The following is a 17,351-nucleotide window of genomic DNA, read 5'->3' as shown; positions in this document are numbered from 1 at the left end:
TGAGAGTGTTATTAGAAATGTATTTGTTGCTTGTTTTTCTGAATATGTTTAATACTTTTTTCTCCTCATGTTGGTAGGCCAGTATGGTGCATTCGTTGATAGAAGCATATGGGCTTTTGAGTGAGATGACGTAAGTTGTAACCTTTTTATTTCTATGTTAAGCATTGTTTCATCCGTAGTTGTGATCGCATTAAATATGAGAACTATCAGTAGCTTACCAGACTACTTGCTTATTAATTGTTCACACACCAGTATTGCTGTAACATTGATATGTTTGCCTTATCACCGGGTGATGATAATAAAATATTTGCAATATTTTCTTCAAATGCATACAAAATTCCTTATTTAAGTTAAGGGTGGCATCAAGAAAGATATACATCCAATGTCATGTCATTGCGCTTAAAATTGCTTAATCTGTTCCATCTATTATGTTGGGAATCTTAAAATGGATGTAAATGTACCCCTGCTGTTTCAGACCTTCCATGGGAGCAGGTTTTAGAACTATTTAGAGCTTTTTCCGGATTACTCCTTTTAACCTGCAGCAGTTTTAGCTGTGCAGGCATAATCCTGGAAACCTTTTTTTCTGAATCTTGTTTTCATATGCGAAGCTATACACATGTATATTTTCGTATTTGAATAGAAACAAAGCAAAGAGCTATCTATTTTCTTTTCTTATCCAGAAGAGAAATAGTTTTCTTTGTGTAGAAAACCAGTGCCCTGCATCTCTGCCATTTTCCCCCCAGCCACATTGGAAATGGATTTACACCTTCCTTTGTCAGGATTAAATGTTCAACCATTTCCCGAGTTGGAAGGGTTCATAAAATTGCTTCTTAGCACATAATTTAATGTGTAAATTAGCAGGCGATCCCAATTTGCAGGGCTTTCCATCCTGGAACGCCCACTTCCCACACAGCGAAAGGAGGGAATTTACACACATGGAAATCGCTGCATGAGTAATTCATTTTCCAAGGATGAAATTGACTTCAAGCCTCAGCAACCCCCGTGGTGCGGGGGTGCCCCCAAGCTCTAGGGCCCCCCTCTGGCACTGACAGGCCCCTGGAGCTCATAGCAGTTTGTTGTGTGGTGTCGTTCTAGGCACATCAAGCCCCTACAAGCCCAGTTATCTGACCTCCTTCTCTTTTCCCTTTCGTTGGACCAGCAAGACCTTGCTGTGGCGACAGTTAAAGGGATTTGTCTGCATTATCCGCCTTTCTACGACAAGGCGATCAGCCATCTCTATTTAAATCACCTGAGGTGATGCGTTTCTTAAAAGGGTTGACCCACATATTTTCACCAAAACCTTTTGTAATGCCACAATGGGATTTGAATTTGGTCACAACATTTCTGTTGTGCACCCCATTTGAACTGATGCCCAGTTTCCCTCTGAGACTTGCTAACTCTGAAGACAGTGTTCCTCAGAGTGATCATGTCCGCTCATAACTAATGGTGTAAATGCGCTTCCGCCCATCAACAGTACACCACTTACTTCCCAAATGAGCTAGTGCTATGGCTTTTCTTCCAAAAGATGTCACACCCTTCCACACTGGGTTGTCTGTCACCTTACCGGAGGAGGAGGAAAGACACCATTTGCTAGACTCTAAGGGCACTCAGAGCTTCTCCATTGATCGCACCAGGGGGCATCAGGCAGATGATCAGTTCCATTCTCTGGAACAAAAAAAAGAATAGCAGTACAGAAACGGGTCATCTGGAGAGGATTGTCCATTATATAAAGATCTGTTTTAGACTGGCTAGGAAACAGACTCAAGAAAGCTATAGACTCATTCCCAAAAGCTGTAGGTTCTACCACTGCATTAGTATGCAGAGCCCTCTTACTGGACAGCTATCAGATCGCAACGTGGACTTCGATTCACACGTTTACAGAACACTATTGCCTGGATAGCATGGTCTGGCAGCAGGGGCACTTTGCTCATTCGGTCCTGCAGGATTTCCTGGTCTGAGCCATTCCACAGATCCATCACCTGAGTAGGTATTCACAAGGTGAGGAGTCTGCAGTTAAAGTATGCGTCAGAAGAATAAGTTACTTACCTTTGGTGACGCTGTTTCTGGTGTTTAATCCATCTAACAGCAGATACCTCACAGACCCACCCTCCTCCCCATTCTGTGGAATCTCCAGATCCAGTCTGGCACCCTGAGAGGAGTCTGCAGTTAGATAGAGTATCTACCAGAAAGAGTGTTATGACCGGTAAAAGGGTCATATTTTGCATGGAAGAAAAGTACTTAAAGACAACATGAGTAAAAAGTTAATGTTATTAGGGAATGCATGAAGAAGTAAAATGTCATTATGCAAACCGACAAATCATTGCTGACCTTGATTATCTTACTAATTTTGCTGAGCACCTGACTGTAGTGGGACTGATGTAGTACTGACGAAGATAACAGAACACAACTCAGCAGGTTCCTGTGAAGTTGAATGTCTTTGTAATTGTGACTCAAGGGCATCCGGATGGATATTGCCTCTCACACTGAAACTCTAGAAAGGATGTGCCAAGTAGGCGCTGCTGCTAATGGTGATTCTGATGATACTTACTGACATCGTTCTTGAAGGAGATCACCCCAAAAGAGATCTGTGACCGATTTGGCTGGGCAGAGAAAATCTTTCAGTACAGATGAGGATGCATGAGATTAGTTTCTCCTACGCACGTGCCAGTGTTAAGGAGGTAAAAAAAAAAATCCCCTTTCAGATTTTGAAAGTCAAAACTAAGAAGTATCACTTGAGTTATTGCTGTTTCTTGCTGCTATAAAGCTGATTGTTTCTGCTCAGCCTTCAAATCCTGTGGCCCTTCATAATCCATTCTTTGCTCTCTTCACAGGATTGTGAAACCCAAGGTGGCATCTATGGAGGAGATGGCAAGCTTTCATTCAGACGCTTATTTACAACACCTACAGAAAGTTAGTGAGGAAGGAGACGACGATGACCCAGAGTCCATTGAATTTGGGTTAGGTAAGGAAACCTGGTTACAAAGACAGAAATTGCAAAGCTTCAGACACTGTTGCTTCTGTAGTAGAGCTGCTGTTAAACAGCCTTAGTATTGGAATCAAAACAATTGTTTTTAATATTGTATAATACAACTGTTTTTAATATTGTATAATATCTTGTACTCCTATCTAGTTGCAGAGAGGTGTACACATCTACAGTTGTACCGTGATTGTTTTTTAGGCACACATGGATTTTGTATTATTAATTTTATAAGCCTTCCAGATATAACTACTGATTCTGAGAGGTGCAGCTGAATATGGCCCAGAAAGTGTGCGATCTGAGGAACTCCCCTTTAAAAACATAAAGCGTAAAACGGCAGAAATGGCACTGGAGAGGCCTGAATAGGTTGCAGTAAGAGAGACAAGACTTGGACTCTTAATTAAATAATCGCTACACTTTGGGAAAACATGTTTATCACATTCTAGTTCAAATGTAATAACTGAGTGCAATCCAAGACTTTTTTATATATAAAATTGTAAATTGATACTTGTATAGCGCACTACTCACCCGCAAGGGTCTCAAGGCGCTTGTACGAATACCGCTGTGGAACCCATCCTGGCTTTCCCTGTGAGGTGTCCACTCCTGGGCACCCCCAAGGAGGAGGCCAGGCATCCTTAGCGTTGTGGGGGCCGTTGTGGAGATTAAGCAAGCTATTGCCCAGAGTTGCAGACTCCATGAAGGAATAGGCACCGAGGCGAGAATTATCAGGTCCGTGGAATTTTGAGCCCAAGACCCGCTGAGGCGGGGAATTGAACCCTGGTCCCGGGCCAGACCTCTGCATCAGGGTCTGCCACTCTAACCATTGAGCCACACTATATATGCTATACTCACATCGCCCATTACATCCATGGTTCTGTTATTTATGTTTAGGGAATTTGTTAAGCGCACGTATACCAAAAGATCTCTTGGGGCTAAAGGAGGGGGAGACACTTCCTGGAAGCTACTAGTAGTATGCTAGAGTAAACCGACATGTTTTCAGTTTTTTCCTGAAGTTGGTATATTCAGGAGTAAGTCTGATGTTCATTGGCAGGAAATTCCATAGAGAGGGGCCAAGGACCGAGAAACGGGAGCCACCCGTTCTCGAGCACTTGAATCTTGGGATCATCAGCCTAGACATAGAGGGCCAATCTGAGATTGCGTTTGTGGAGATGCCTAGAGATCTTAGCAGAGATGAATTTATGGCCCTTTTCACAGAGGGCGTTGAAGATAATGCAACCTGTCTTAAGCATGGACCTCTGAGTCACCAGAAGCCAATGTAATTGCTTCAGGAGAGGTTTAATGTGACAATATCTTGGTTGCTGAAGGACCAGCCTGGCTGCTTTGTTTTGTATTAACTGCAGCATTTGGGTCTGATATGCAGGGAACCCTAGATAGCACCATACTTGCTTCCCTGGTAAAGAATTTCCTTATTTTCTTAAAAGTCCTCAGGTAGTAAATGCAAGAGGAGGTAACCAGTTTGATCTGTTCATGCATAGATAGCTTGCCATCAAGTTTAATTCCTAAAGTTTTAACTGAATTTTTCGGGGTAGGTGGAGGCCCAGTGCAGCTGGCCAGTGTCATCCACAATTTCCGTCCACCTATTATAGCGTGCAGCATGGAACAATGGTGCAGCCCACTTCAGGCATTCATTAATTTACTGTGAGTGATTGCATTCCGCTCTTTCAGAAGAAGCACGTCTACAAAGTAATTTGCGTCAGTGCCAGAGACTACACTGGCAATGTATGGTTTTTGGGGGCCAAAAGATATTTTTGCTTCTAGACTTTTTTTTTTTTAGACTGATGAATGCAGGGAATTTTCCCCAGCAGTAAAGTTTTATCAAAAACACGAGAATACAAGCATCGAAAAATACAAGAGGCTGGCAGCCAGGGACTTTGCCAATGCTTGTTTAAAAGGGTCTTGGTCTCCACAGAATCACATCAAGTGCTGAATGAATGAGATAATTTAACACACAGCAGGGAAGTCTTTATTGCAATTAACCTCAATCCATGCTGAGATGTAGAGAGGGTGGGTGGTCAGAATACATAACATTTTAACAAAAGTGTACACAACCAACTCTCTCTAAAACTGGGACATTTATTCAAATCAAATCAAATGAGCTTTATTCGGGTTAGACATACAACCATAAAAGCATCCTAAAAATAGTAAACATCTTCACATCACAAGTATACATTAAAATTATTTTCAAGTAAAAGAAAAGATAATAAAAATCTCAACAAAGAACCCCAAAAGACCATATGCATAAAGTGCTACGTGTAGGATATCCAATTCAAAGTAGGGCAGCGGCCCTGATAATTTCGCTATTTTTCACAAAATATACAGTAAAGTGCATTACATTGAGAATTTCGTCAATAAGTCTGGAAAGGAATAATATGTAAGGTGCAGCATGCAAAATATATAATTTAAAAAACGGACTATAACCCTGGGCGTCATGTATCGATATAAGGCCCCTCTGCTTAATATACAAGGGACTCCAGGTGTAAGTTATTTTTAGGTCTCGCCTGTCGAGGCGCATGCGCATCGAGCTTGCGAGCCTATTGCGGCTTAAACAGTCTTTAACCAAGTTGCAAGGAATCGTGGCGATTCCTTGCAGTGCCCGTGACTTTTAAGCTCAATGCGCATGTGCATTGAGCTTAAAAGCGCGTGCACATCAGTTCCCTCAGCCGCAATCGCCGTCTGTTCCCTCAGCCGCATTCCTCCGACACCTTTTGAAGTGAAGCTTAGCTTCACTTCAAAGGCCCCGGCTTCTTCACACCCACATGCCGCTCTCCCCGCTCTGCCCCCTCCCCTGCCCGCCGTGTCCACTTCACTTTGACGGCCGCAGGCCGTCTCTCGTGTTTCTGCTTGTTTCCTTTTCTCTCTCGGGTCCTAATCCCCGTCCATTACAAGCCTCGCATATGTAGTGTTTATCGACTACCATTATAAAGATCCTGCACGCAGCAGTCTCTTCGGGGACATGAGCAGCTAAGAGGCTCCCTCTATTGCAACCTTTCAAGAGCTTGCCGTCGGTTTTGAATTTGCTGGGTCCTTTACATTGTGGCTGCTGCTTGTTGATAAGCATTGTCCCTGTAGTGCAACATTGCAGCTCCTCCCTGCTGCTTGGTATTGATTCGGGCCGCTTTCCTTTGCTTGCGGGTCGTCTCATTAATTTATGTTTCTGAGGCTCTCACCACAGCCTTGAAGCCCTTCCTCAGTTGCCTGTTCTGCAGGCTTCGTTTAAATCGTTTAGCCTTTGTTTACCACATAACCCGAAAGGGGGCATGGGCTTCTTGTTGAGCTGTTTGGACCGTAGAGTTCAGAAGGGTTGAACTTGCAGAGTGCGCGCTTTGGCCCAGACTGCCAGTCTGCAACGAGTGAGGCTTGTGCTCTTGTAAGCTTCTGAACTGGATGCACCAGCCACGCTTTTATTTGGCGGTTTTCTTTCAACCACAGGACTTAAAGATTTCTTGTTTTTTTTGCTCAACGCCCGTCTTTGTTACTGTGCCCTTCTTTATGCCTGTGACCCGTCTCACATTTTATATCCCTTCTAGTTCACATTGTCTTTTCTTTTGTTCTGTGCCTCTTCCTTCACCTACTCGGCGCACAAACATGTTTTCTTATTGAAATTGACAACACAGGCGCCGTCAAAGTTTGCGTGCCGAGTACACAACAAAAGAAATGTGCGAGTGCGCCATATCAAAGCGGAAGCATCCATCAGCTGCTCCCGGCAGCTGCTTTCGCCTCTTTCACATAGTACCCCGGCCATGAGGAGGGAAAGGAAGGATCCGTCACTGTTAACATCCCTGTGGCTCGGGTGAGGAAATCAGTCCCTATTTTAATAACTGTAGAAGGCTTTAAAACGTGTGTGTTTGCTTAATTAGCGCTTGTGTTCTCAGCGGATCGGCGTTAACTGCTTTAAACTAATGAGGATCATCTGAAATCCCAACCGCTTGCAGCTTGTTTTCAGCCTATCCTCGGCCCTTCCCCCAGCCCCTCTCTATCGGCAACCAAACACAGCAGTTCCTAATTCACCCCTGCCATTGCTGCTCCTTCTCGTGTTGGTTTCATTCCTCCCCTGCCTCCTCCCAGCTGTTTCTGATTGCTTTACCACCCCCTGGCACACCACTCCACTTTTTGTCTTGCTTTAATTACCCCAACATTCCTCCCTCGTGTTTCTTGTTTCCAGCATCTGTAGATATTTCCTCTTTTAAAAACACTTCCTCCCTGCTCTACAGTCAGACAGACACGCCGTGCTTCCTGGGACCCTTTCCTAAGGTTTGATTTTTTTTCCCTCTTGCAGGCTGCAATAATTATTTCTAAATGTTATTTGAGTACGGTAAATGTAAATTTAAACACTCTAAGATAAACAGCGTTTCACATTGCAAAAACGCAAACAGAGAAACAGTCCGTCCAAAGAATCGTTGAGTTTGGGGCCAGATACATTTTCTAATATATAATTACTTTCAGGCAATTTATCTTTACACAGCACCCATATTTGCATTATCTCATGAGTTCAATTGAGTAATTTAATCAATACTGGCGGTCAGTTCACCTGCTTAATTATAGCAGCCTTTGTCGTCCCCCTCGCTAATTTTTAAACGTTTATCCTTAGAGCTTGGAGAGTTTTCACTGAGAAATGGAGCATTACTTGCTACAAAATGGTTACAGAAAAAGTGACACGCAGTCTGTGTCGGTTTTCTATTGCGCTACTTTTAAATCTGGGTCTTTATAACCCTATTGTTGACCCTAAATAGGAAAATCCCATATTAATGTCCTTGTTGTATCGGCTTCAGCTGGTGTCCATGGAATTCTCTGGTGTTGCATGTCACCAGCAAATTTTCCACGATTTGTGTCAATGGCCATATAACATGTAATGCCAGACAACTGAAATGCTACATTGGATTATGTGAAAACAGTTTTAAATATGCCCCACTTTGTGTAATTCCTGCAAATCTTGGCAAAAGGAGGCTAAACAGTTTACTTCAAACATATGCGTGAATATTGAGTAAGACCAGGTCCTGAAAACTGACATCCATGCGCAGGTGTGTTACATACAGAGAAAACAATAAATCTTTTTTGAACTGATCTTATGAATATAACAAAGATGCAGTGGCCTCACTTCTCCTTCTTCCACTGTCAACACAGGACTCATCATAAAGCTTTTCCAGTTTATAGCTGCAGATTCAAGAAACAATCCAAACAAGAAACGGAATATATTCGACAACACTTTGCCTTCTGTCAGCAGAAACATTAATTATCCAGTGCGGTTCTCCATGTCTAAGTAACTCACTGTATCCGCACAAAGCTGAGGTCCTACGAGCAATGGGCATTAACTGCCATCGCACTACCTCACTCTCTCTATCTACCTCACTAACTCACTCTCTCTCACAACCTCACTCTCCCTCACTACCTCACTATCTCTCTCTCTCTCTCTCACTACCTCACTCTCTCTCTTTCTATCTCTCTCTCACACACACTCTCTCACACACACTCTCTGTCACACACACTCTCTCTCACACACACTCTCTCTCACACACACTCTCTCTCACACACACACTCTCTCACACACACACTCTCTCTCTCTCTCACACACACTCTCTCTCTCTCTCACACACACACACTCTCTCTCACACACCCACTCTCTCTCACACACACACTCTCTCACACACACACTCTCTCTCTCACACACACTCTCTCTCACACACACTCTCTCTCTCACACACACTCTCTCTCTCACACACACACACTCTCTCTCACACACTCTCACATACACACACACTCTCTCTCACACACACACACACTCTCTCTCACACACAGTACAGCCTTCTACCGCCACCACTCTACCACTCTCTCCACCATCACTCTACCACTCTATCCGCCACCACTCTATGTGCCACCACCCTATCCACCACTCTATGCACTGTACGCCACTCACACACGCAACGCCACTCACACACGCAACGCCACTCACACACGCAACGCCACTCACTCACGCAATGCCACTCACGCAATGCCACTCACACACGCAACGCCACTCACACACGCAACGCCACTCACACACGCAACGCCACTCACACACGCAACGCCACTCACACACGCAACGCCACTCACACACACGCAACGCCACTCACACACACGCAACGCCACTCACACACACGCAACGCCACTCACCCACGCAACGCCACTCACCCACGCAACGCCACTCACCCACGCAATGCCACTCACCCACGCAACGCCACTCACCCACGCAACGCCACTCACCCACGCAACGCCACTCACCCACGCAACGCCACTCACCCACGCAACGCCACTCAACCACGCAACGCCACTCATCCATTTGCAAAACAAAAAAGGTCAAACTCTTCTATTGCGAGACCTATTGCATTTTCAATGCTTGTTTCTTATTCTGATTGCCTTCTAGATATAGACAGCCACCGCTAGGCCACAGATGTACTCAAAGGCTATATTATTTGTGAACAGTCTCTCCTTTAAAAACATTGGTCGTAGGAGATTCTTCCTAATGTCTCCATGAAAACTGCAAAATAAGATAAAATGCAATGTTGTCAGATCAAAGGCAATTCAGAAAATATGATTCCACTTGCCTATTGTTGGAAAAGCTATTAAAAAGTGGGCTAATCCCATTCTCCGTCTTGTAAGGACATTTATTTAATGAGGAGAAACCTGTTGAGACACTGACCAGGGCACAAAAACATGGGATTGACTAAGGAAATCGGATGTCTGGCCGGTTGTATGACGGCACATCACAAACGGTAACATCGCATGCCCTCACTTCGCCGTTTTTAGATCGCATGTCCCTTTACATCGTAAGCAAAGACAACGCAAGCAATCACTCCGCATCCCAATTGAAAACAATGCAAAAGACCTTAACACCGCAAACCAACACGTCGCATGCTATAATGCAAATCTAATACCTGCCCTGAACCCTAAAATCGGGGTGGTTCGTGGATAGCAGAAACTCTCACCGTGGATAGCGGATCAAAGTGAGGATAGCAGAAACTCTTTCCATAAAAGATAGTAAAGAGAACGCGTGATCGCAAGCAAGCGATATTCCTAAAGTGAACGCGGATAGCAGAAACTCTTACCGTAAAAGACAGTAAGGAGAACGCGGATAGCAGAAACTCTTACCGTAAAAGACAGTAAAGAAAACGCGGATAGCAGAAACTCTTTTGCGATGTGCGTTGTACATGCCTGCGATGCTAATGTCATCGCGCCGTTGTGGCATGCCAGTAAATGCATGCGATGCCATTTACCCTGCGATGTAAACATCGCTGTGCGATGGCACCGCGATGTATTGATATCGCTGTAATGGATGTTTCCCGTCTGGCCACCCTACTTTAGTGCCACCAGAAATGGTCATTGTTAACTTCACCCCAGCAGAAAAAAAGCAGTTTCCCCTTGATGCGAATTCTAACTTTGGCCTCAGTTGAGAAATTTTACAAAGAGTTGTTTTGTCAATCAAAACAAATCAAATATGTTTTATTGCTCCTGTTTGAAGCATACAGAACATAATCTGTGCTTGGCTGCAGAACTACAATGCATTATATGCAGGATTATCAGCCTCTCTGATAGTTCAACTTTAGAGAGCTCAGTATCCCGCTATCTGAGCCTTGACTGATCTAAAAGAAACTAGATCTTCTCTGCCAAGGTCATGAGTTTGCATTGGCTTCCAGTGTTAATTTTAGATTGCATGCTTAGTTTTTAAATACCTCACTCACCTGCTTGTGTTCCATCTTGCCGCCTGGATGGTAAAGAGCTAACTTCGACTCAATGGGGACAAAACCGAGGTCCTGGTCTTTGGCAGCCAACAATCTATATGGTCCTACTCCTGGTTGCCAGAAATGCTTGGACCATGCCCGTGCCCTGCTGCCTCGGCAAAATAATCTTGGTGTTATATTTGACAACTCACTCTCTTTTGATCCCCAGGTCAATAGAACTGTCTCATCCTGTTTTTGGGTTAATAGGATCTTCAGGAAGATCTTCCCATTTCTCTCTATTCGTGAAAGCAAGCAGCTGTTGCCTTGATTTTGTCCAGGCTGGATTACTGTAATGCTCCTTACTTGGACATTAACAAGAGGTCAATCCATAAACTGCAACTTGTCCAGAATTCCGCTCTGAGACTCATTTGGGATCTTTCCAAATTTCACTCGATTTCTGCTGCCGTTCGTAACTTGCATTGGCTTCCATTAGAGAAACAAATTCTGTTCAAGGCCCTATGTATTGTTCACAGGGCACTTCACAACTTGGTTCCAAAAGGAATTAAACTTCTTTTCCAACATTACGTCCCCTCAAAACAGCTGCAATCTGCCAACAAAAATTGGCTGGTAGTGCCCAGGTTTAGGAGGGCAAGGTGGGGAGGAAGAGCCTTTCCTGTGGCCGAAGCTCTGGCACACCCTACCCTTATCGATCTCCTGCCTAGAGTCGCACCTTGTTTTTCAAAAAACCTTAATGACTTTGCTCTTTGCCCTCTAATATCTTAGAGGAATTCCATCTCGTACTCCCCGACCATGGGATCTGTCTTAGTGCATTGACGCCTGTGGGCAAAGTTTGTGCTTTATAAGATGGTCATCCATTCATACATCCCCTTCAGAGATCTCAAAAGTAAAAATAAGGCCATTCTCACAATCCCCAAATTTTGCATACCGTATTCAGAATGGTTAGTGATTATGTTGCTCAGCAGAAGTGCAAAGCACTCCAGTTTCTGGTACTCTGTCCTGCTTATCCATTTCCCAATAGTCCCATAGGATCCTTTAGGGATCGTCTAGGATGGCCCTCCCTCCTGGCAACTTGCTTTAATGTTCTTCCTCTAATTTGGTTTCTGTGTGGCATGCCATTGCCTTCTTTTGCCCTGCTTCCTTTGATTGTTGAGGCCACATCAGCAATGTTTTCCTTCACTTTCCAATCCATGGGGAAGTGGAGAGCAGCTTTTTTTTGCAACATCTGTTCCACTCACTAATGTCTGACATGGAATTCTGCCAGTCATATCAGTCCGTTACATGGGTTGAAACATTTTCCTCTTTTAGATGGGCCCTAGCAAACATACACCAGCGTTCCTCTCATCCCACCAGTGTACCTACCGGGGAGGGAGTCACTTCTGCTAGACTCCTATTGTTCTCATGAATTTCAATACTCACAAACAATGTAAACTACTCGAATCAGGACTGGCTGTAGGGCAGAGCCCTTGCTTCCTCCTTCTAATGAGATTAAACCTGACATTCTGCTTGAGGTCTGTGTCTTGACATAGTAGCAAAGTTGGAGGCGCCACACAGAAACTCACTCAATGAGCTTTAAGCCAGGGAGGGCCCTGGAAAGCTCCATATTTTGATAAATATAATGATCGTAAACCTAGAAACAAAATTACGAACCTAGGTCATTCAGTATCTCAACAGCTTGAAGAACCAGAAATAAAATTATATCATGAAATCAAGACTTTGCAATCTACTATTACGAGGTGGCCAGCCCACATGTTCACTTGCTATCTCTCAATCCTTCACCTGTTACTCCTACTCGATCTCCCTGAACCTAATCTCTACATCCTTAAACTCAGGTCGCGTATAAGATATCTGTCCTCCAAATGCTACCAAGCTCCTCTTTTTAGCTTTCTGATTATAGGAACTTTGGCATCTCTCAGTTGGGAGTGGGAAACTTATATTTTGGCAGTAGCTGCTGCATTAGGTACATAAAGACTTGTTTCTTATTTTGAATCTGGCGTTAAATAGGATATTCCAGCTGTAGCTCATGAGATCTCTCTCAAAAATGTTGGCGAAGGGCCTCATCAGATATGTTTTTGAAGTGCAAAGATGGGAATGTCCAGAAACATTCTGCTGGAGTATACATTTACAAGATAGTTTTGTCATTAGAGGGGATCTTCTCCATTGAGGGAAAGTTCAAACCTTTATCAAACCATCTCTTTATTATTCCTACTGCTACGAGGTTCAAATCAATGTTTTTGTTTTATCCTTGCAAAGTGTGCTATTTTACAGAACCATTAGACCGACCGTTTGGATGAGTCTGCATAATCTTAACCATCTGCTCCTTCCTCCACGTCTTTGATTAGAATTTGATCCCTTCATGATCTGTTTTTAGGGACCATTATTCGCTCCATGCTGACTTACATTTGATTTGGTCTATTGGATCAACCACCTTCTGTCTGTTAGCCCATGATGTCACTTGAAGCCTCTTCAGTGTTCTTAACTCTCTTTGTCAATGTTTTTGGGTGAATTTTCTTTACTGGGCTATATTTTGGTTTTGAAACTAGTTTTTATTTTTGCTTTTGTCACTTAAGTACATAATCAGATGCTGTCTTTAAATTCCCCCTGGTGCAAGATTTTCATGTTCAACATTTGATTCTTGGGCCCTGTTGTCACTGTGAGAGTTGAAGTAGGTTGTTGTTGTAGACACGAGGAGTAACACTCTTTATCTAGGCACACTGCAACACATTAATAGCATGGCCAAAAGAGTAAATGCAGATCCAAAATGGGCATGTACCTCTGTCCTCACATATCACCTTCTAGAACTGTAAGTTTCTGGGCGACACCATCTAAAAGCTAGGCACACAGTGCTTTTTGAAACAGCTGAATGTGAATTTTGTAGTTTCTGGTTTGGTTTCACCTTTCCTGCACTTCTTGCAGTGTTTGCAGCAGTGCTACCGAAGCAAAGGCATGATAGTGGAGTATTAGAGCCACATTAGAAAGCCCCAGCACAAAAGGAATATTTTTTAAATAGGGGGAAATTTACTGCTGTAAATTTCACATACCAAATGTGAATATTCCGATTTATTTATATTGGCCCTTTTGGAGCTTTACTGCACTTCAGGATGTTTTTTTTTAAACAATTGAATGTACATTTTCTTAAAGGCAAATAGTCTGCACACAGAGATGTTTCAATGTAACAGGAGCTACTTTAGAAGGAAATACTTCTCATATCAGATTACAGTCCTGGAGCGTCCTGAACCCGATAATCGACATACCCCCACATTTACAAGATACAAGATGACAATATAAGAGGGTGTCATTGTATAAGGCAGGCCTATTAGATTTGTCAGGGTGTCGCCACATGTCATGATTCACTATGATATCCCCATTAAAACCAATGAGGAAATTAATCATATTCAAGTGCAACCGTTGCATTGTTCACCAGCAGTACAGTCAAAAATCATTTTTAAATTAACGTGTGTCAGTGTCTTTATTTACTCTTGCAGACCACATAATGCAATCATAGTACCAAACACAAAGAGTGCAAGCACTTAGTGCCCTGGATGAAAAGCTCTAGGTCTGCAAGTGCTTAAAGTTAATGCAAACTTCTGCCTGAGTCAGGGATTGAATTCCTCGGGAGACTTAGGCCAGGTTTTTAAAAGAAGGATTTATGGGAACTGATGCTCTTCTTGGAGCCCCCACATACTCATGGCAGGATGTTCGTTGATGCCCCTACTCCTCTTGGGGAACCACAGAAAAATTAGGCCTAGTGTAATTCCCCACGCAGGGGATTATTGCGCACTCTCTCATGATGCATATCTAATTAGTGGGTTCACCCCCTGCTTTCTTCTTTGTGGTCTCGCACCGTTCATTTATTTTCCCTTTTTAGATCGAAAGACTTCTTTGTGACATTCTGAAAGCTTCCCTGGGAATGTATTCCGCCCATTGCTTATCATTGTCTTTGTGGTTTGGATTGTACCTCACATTTGCTGACTTTCTATTTGCTGATTTTATTTGTTTTAGGTTGTCCAGCAAATATTTGTCCATCCCTTGGAGCATAGCCGGTTTACTGTATTCTTCCTTGAGTGCATGCTTTCTTTAAACAGGCCTTTAAATTTTGTTCTTGTCACATTTGCTGTGCGTTCAGAGACAGAGGTCAAATGTCAGGCTCTGTCTTCCGAGGTAGCTTGCTGTTTACTTTTCTTTCTCCGACTTTACAGTGAGAAGATTTATTTTACAATATTGCTGGGTACTGGAAAAGAAAAGGGTTTTTTCTAGCACACAACAAAATGTAAATGTTCCTCTTCTCCACTATAAGCCACTCTACTCCACTCTAAACCACTCTACTCCTCCCTAACTCACTCTAGACCACTCTACTCTAAGCCACTCTTCTATAAGCCCCTCTACTCCACTCTAAGCCGCTGCAATTTCAGGCACTCTACTACACCCTAAGACACTCCACTCTCAGCCTCTACATGTCACGCCATCCTTCTCCACTCTTCGCCACATTACTCCACTCCAAACCATGCCACTCTTCTCTATGCCAATAACGTTTAGCCATGCTGAACAGTAGCCGCGCTAGTGTACAACATGGCTAAAAAACATTAGCAGTGCTTGCTATTTTTTTGTTTTCTGATTACCCTAGTTCCACCCAGCACACCCGCATGCAGTTTTGCGTGGGAGGCAACAAGGAGCGGCCTCATGGCCTCATGGCCTCCACAATCCTGCAAGCTCCCCGTGCTCTGTGGGAGCCAACATCTGCTTTGCGCTCCCTCTGCAGAAGGAGCAAGTGATCCTTCTGCTTCAACCTGTGTTCAGGAGCCGTGAACTTTCCCCTCATGGGCAAGATGGACAGGAGAAATACCTGAGAGGGTAGGCACGGTGCACAGCACAACTATTAGAGTGTTTTCAAATTCGGTGAGTAAACCACTGTACAGTTTTTAGAAAAGGTGGGGTGCTACGGCAGGTAACGTATCCGTCCATATACGTTTCAAGTACTAATGAGGAATGTGCGCACATAGATTATGGGCGCATCCCTGCCTTTGGGCACACCGTTGGTTCTTCTCCAGAAGACTCAATGAAAACTTTGAAAATAATTTTTAATGATCACTTTCACATAAGTTCCATTATTACTTAACTTTGATATTCTTATTTCATATCCAGTAATGATCCGTTACGTTAAAAATATTTGTACCGCGCACGTTCACCAACGGTTTCATGGCGCTCTTGACATAACGGCAGCTGGGGTGGAGGAGTTACTGAAATGCTGACTGAAACAAGTAGGTCTTTAACAGTCTGCGAAAGTGATCGTAGTTGGGACAGAGGCGGAGTGCAGTTGGAAGGGAGTTCCAGGTGGTGGGGGCCATGGCAGAGAAACTCAGACCACCATGCTTTTTGCGTCTGGTTTTGGGAATGACAAGGAGATTAAGAGTTGCAGAACGAAGGTCTCTGTGAGGAACATACCGTGTCAGGCAGGAAGAAATGAATGCAGGGGCTAGGTCAGAAAGGGCTTTGAAAGTAATGCAGCCCAGTTTGAAGGTGCAGCGTTTAGAGATGGGGAGCCAGTGAAGGCTACGCAGAAGAGGGGTGACATGCTGATATTTTGGCTGGCGGAAAATCAAACGGGCTGCCTGGTTCTGGATAAGTTGTAACCGGTGGAGATGGATTGATGGAATTCCGGCATACAACGTGTTGGCATAGTCGAGTCTGGAAGTGATCAGTGCTAGGATGACTAGAGTTAGGGCATCTCTAGTGAGGAACCTGCTGATTTTACGAATCCGCCTTAGATGGAAGAAACAGGATGAGGTGACTGCGTTGATTTAAGGTCTCATAGAGAGGTCCTCAGAGATGACCACCCCCAGACTCTTCACAGTGCTGACCGGGCTAGGTGGAATCCCCAGGGAAGAGGGCCAAAAGGTGGAATTCCACGGATTAGTGGAGTCCCCTACAAGTACCAGCTCCGTTTTTGTGGGGTACAGTTTTAACTGACTGTGGAGCATCCACTCAGCGATGTTGAGCAAAGTGGTTTGAAAGTTGAAACGGGAGGAAGGAAGAGAGTCAATGGGGAAAATTAACTGAAGATCGTCTGCGTAGTTAAAAATAGTGACCGGAGAATTACAGAGGGAAACAAGAAGGGGCTGTAGGTACAAATTAAACAATAAGGGTGAGAGCGCGGAGCCCTGAGGGACCCCGCAGGTGAGAGGTGAGTAGGGCGCAGAAAAGGTAGATAAGTGAACTGCTTGAGTCCGGTGGCTCAGAAAAGATCTGAGCCAGTCGAGGGCCAACCCCTGGATGCCGGCGTTGTTGACACGGTCGATCAAAATAGTGTGAACGACCGTGTCAAAAGCAGCCGACAGGTCCAAGAGGACAAGGGCCTGAGAGATGTTATTGTCGGCACCTTTCCTCAAGGCATCCATGACGGCCACTATGACCGCCTCGGTGGAGTGGAGGGGTCTGAAGCCAGCTTGTTGGGCATCCAGGAAGGAGGATTCTCGATAAAGGTACTCAAGCAGCAGGTGACGTTTGCCCAGATAGGGAAGGAGGGAAATGGGACGATAGTTACTTAGAATGGTAGGATCAGCATTAGTTTTTTTAAGGATGGGTATGACAGCTGCCTGTTTGAAAGATCGAGGGACCTCCCCAGTAGCAAGAGAGTTGTTGAGCAA

The 17,351-nt window shown here is 44.1% G+C and overlaps 1 protein-coding gene across 2 annotated transcripts in view; it reads left to right on the top strand.

Annotated features, from left to right (window-relative positions):
• Window positions 1-17,351, top strand: part of HDAC8 (histone deacetylase 8) — a 583,094-nt gene that overhangs the window by 38,569 nt on the left and 527,174 nt on the right. For both annotated transcript variants that reach the window (XR_013601699.1, XM_078663810.1), the window contains exons 2-3: window positions 78-130; window positions 2,832-2,962. Coding sequence is in view for 1 of the 2 variants with exons in the window: in XM_078663810.1 (XP_078519936.1) it covers window positions 78-130; window positions 2,832-2,962 (184 nt within the window). In the remaining variant the exon portion in view is untranslated. The remainder of the gene's footprint in view (window positions 1-77; window positions 131-2,831; window positions 2,963-17,351) is intronic.

This window comes from Lissotriton helveticus, chromosome 10, assembly GCF_964261635.1.
Source record: "Lissotriton helveticus chromosome 10, aLisHel1.1, whole genome shotgun sequence".
NCBI classification, from domain to species: Eukaryota; Metazoa; Chordata; class Amphibia; order Caudata; family Salamandridae; genus Lissotriton; species Lissotriton helveticus.
Note: the sequence above shows the minus strand (reverse complement) of the source record. Positions and strands in the feature narration are given on the sequence as shown.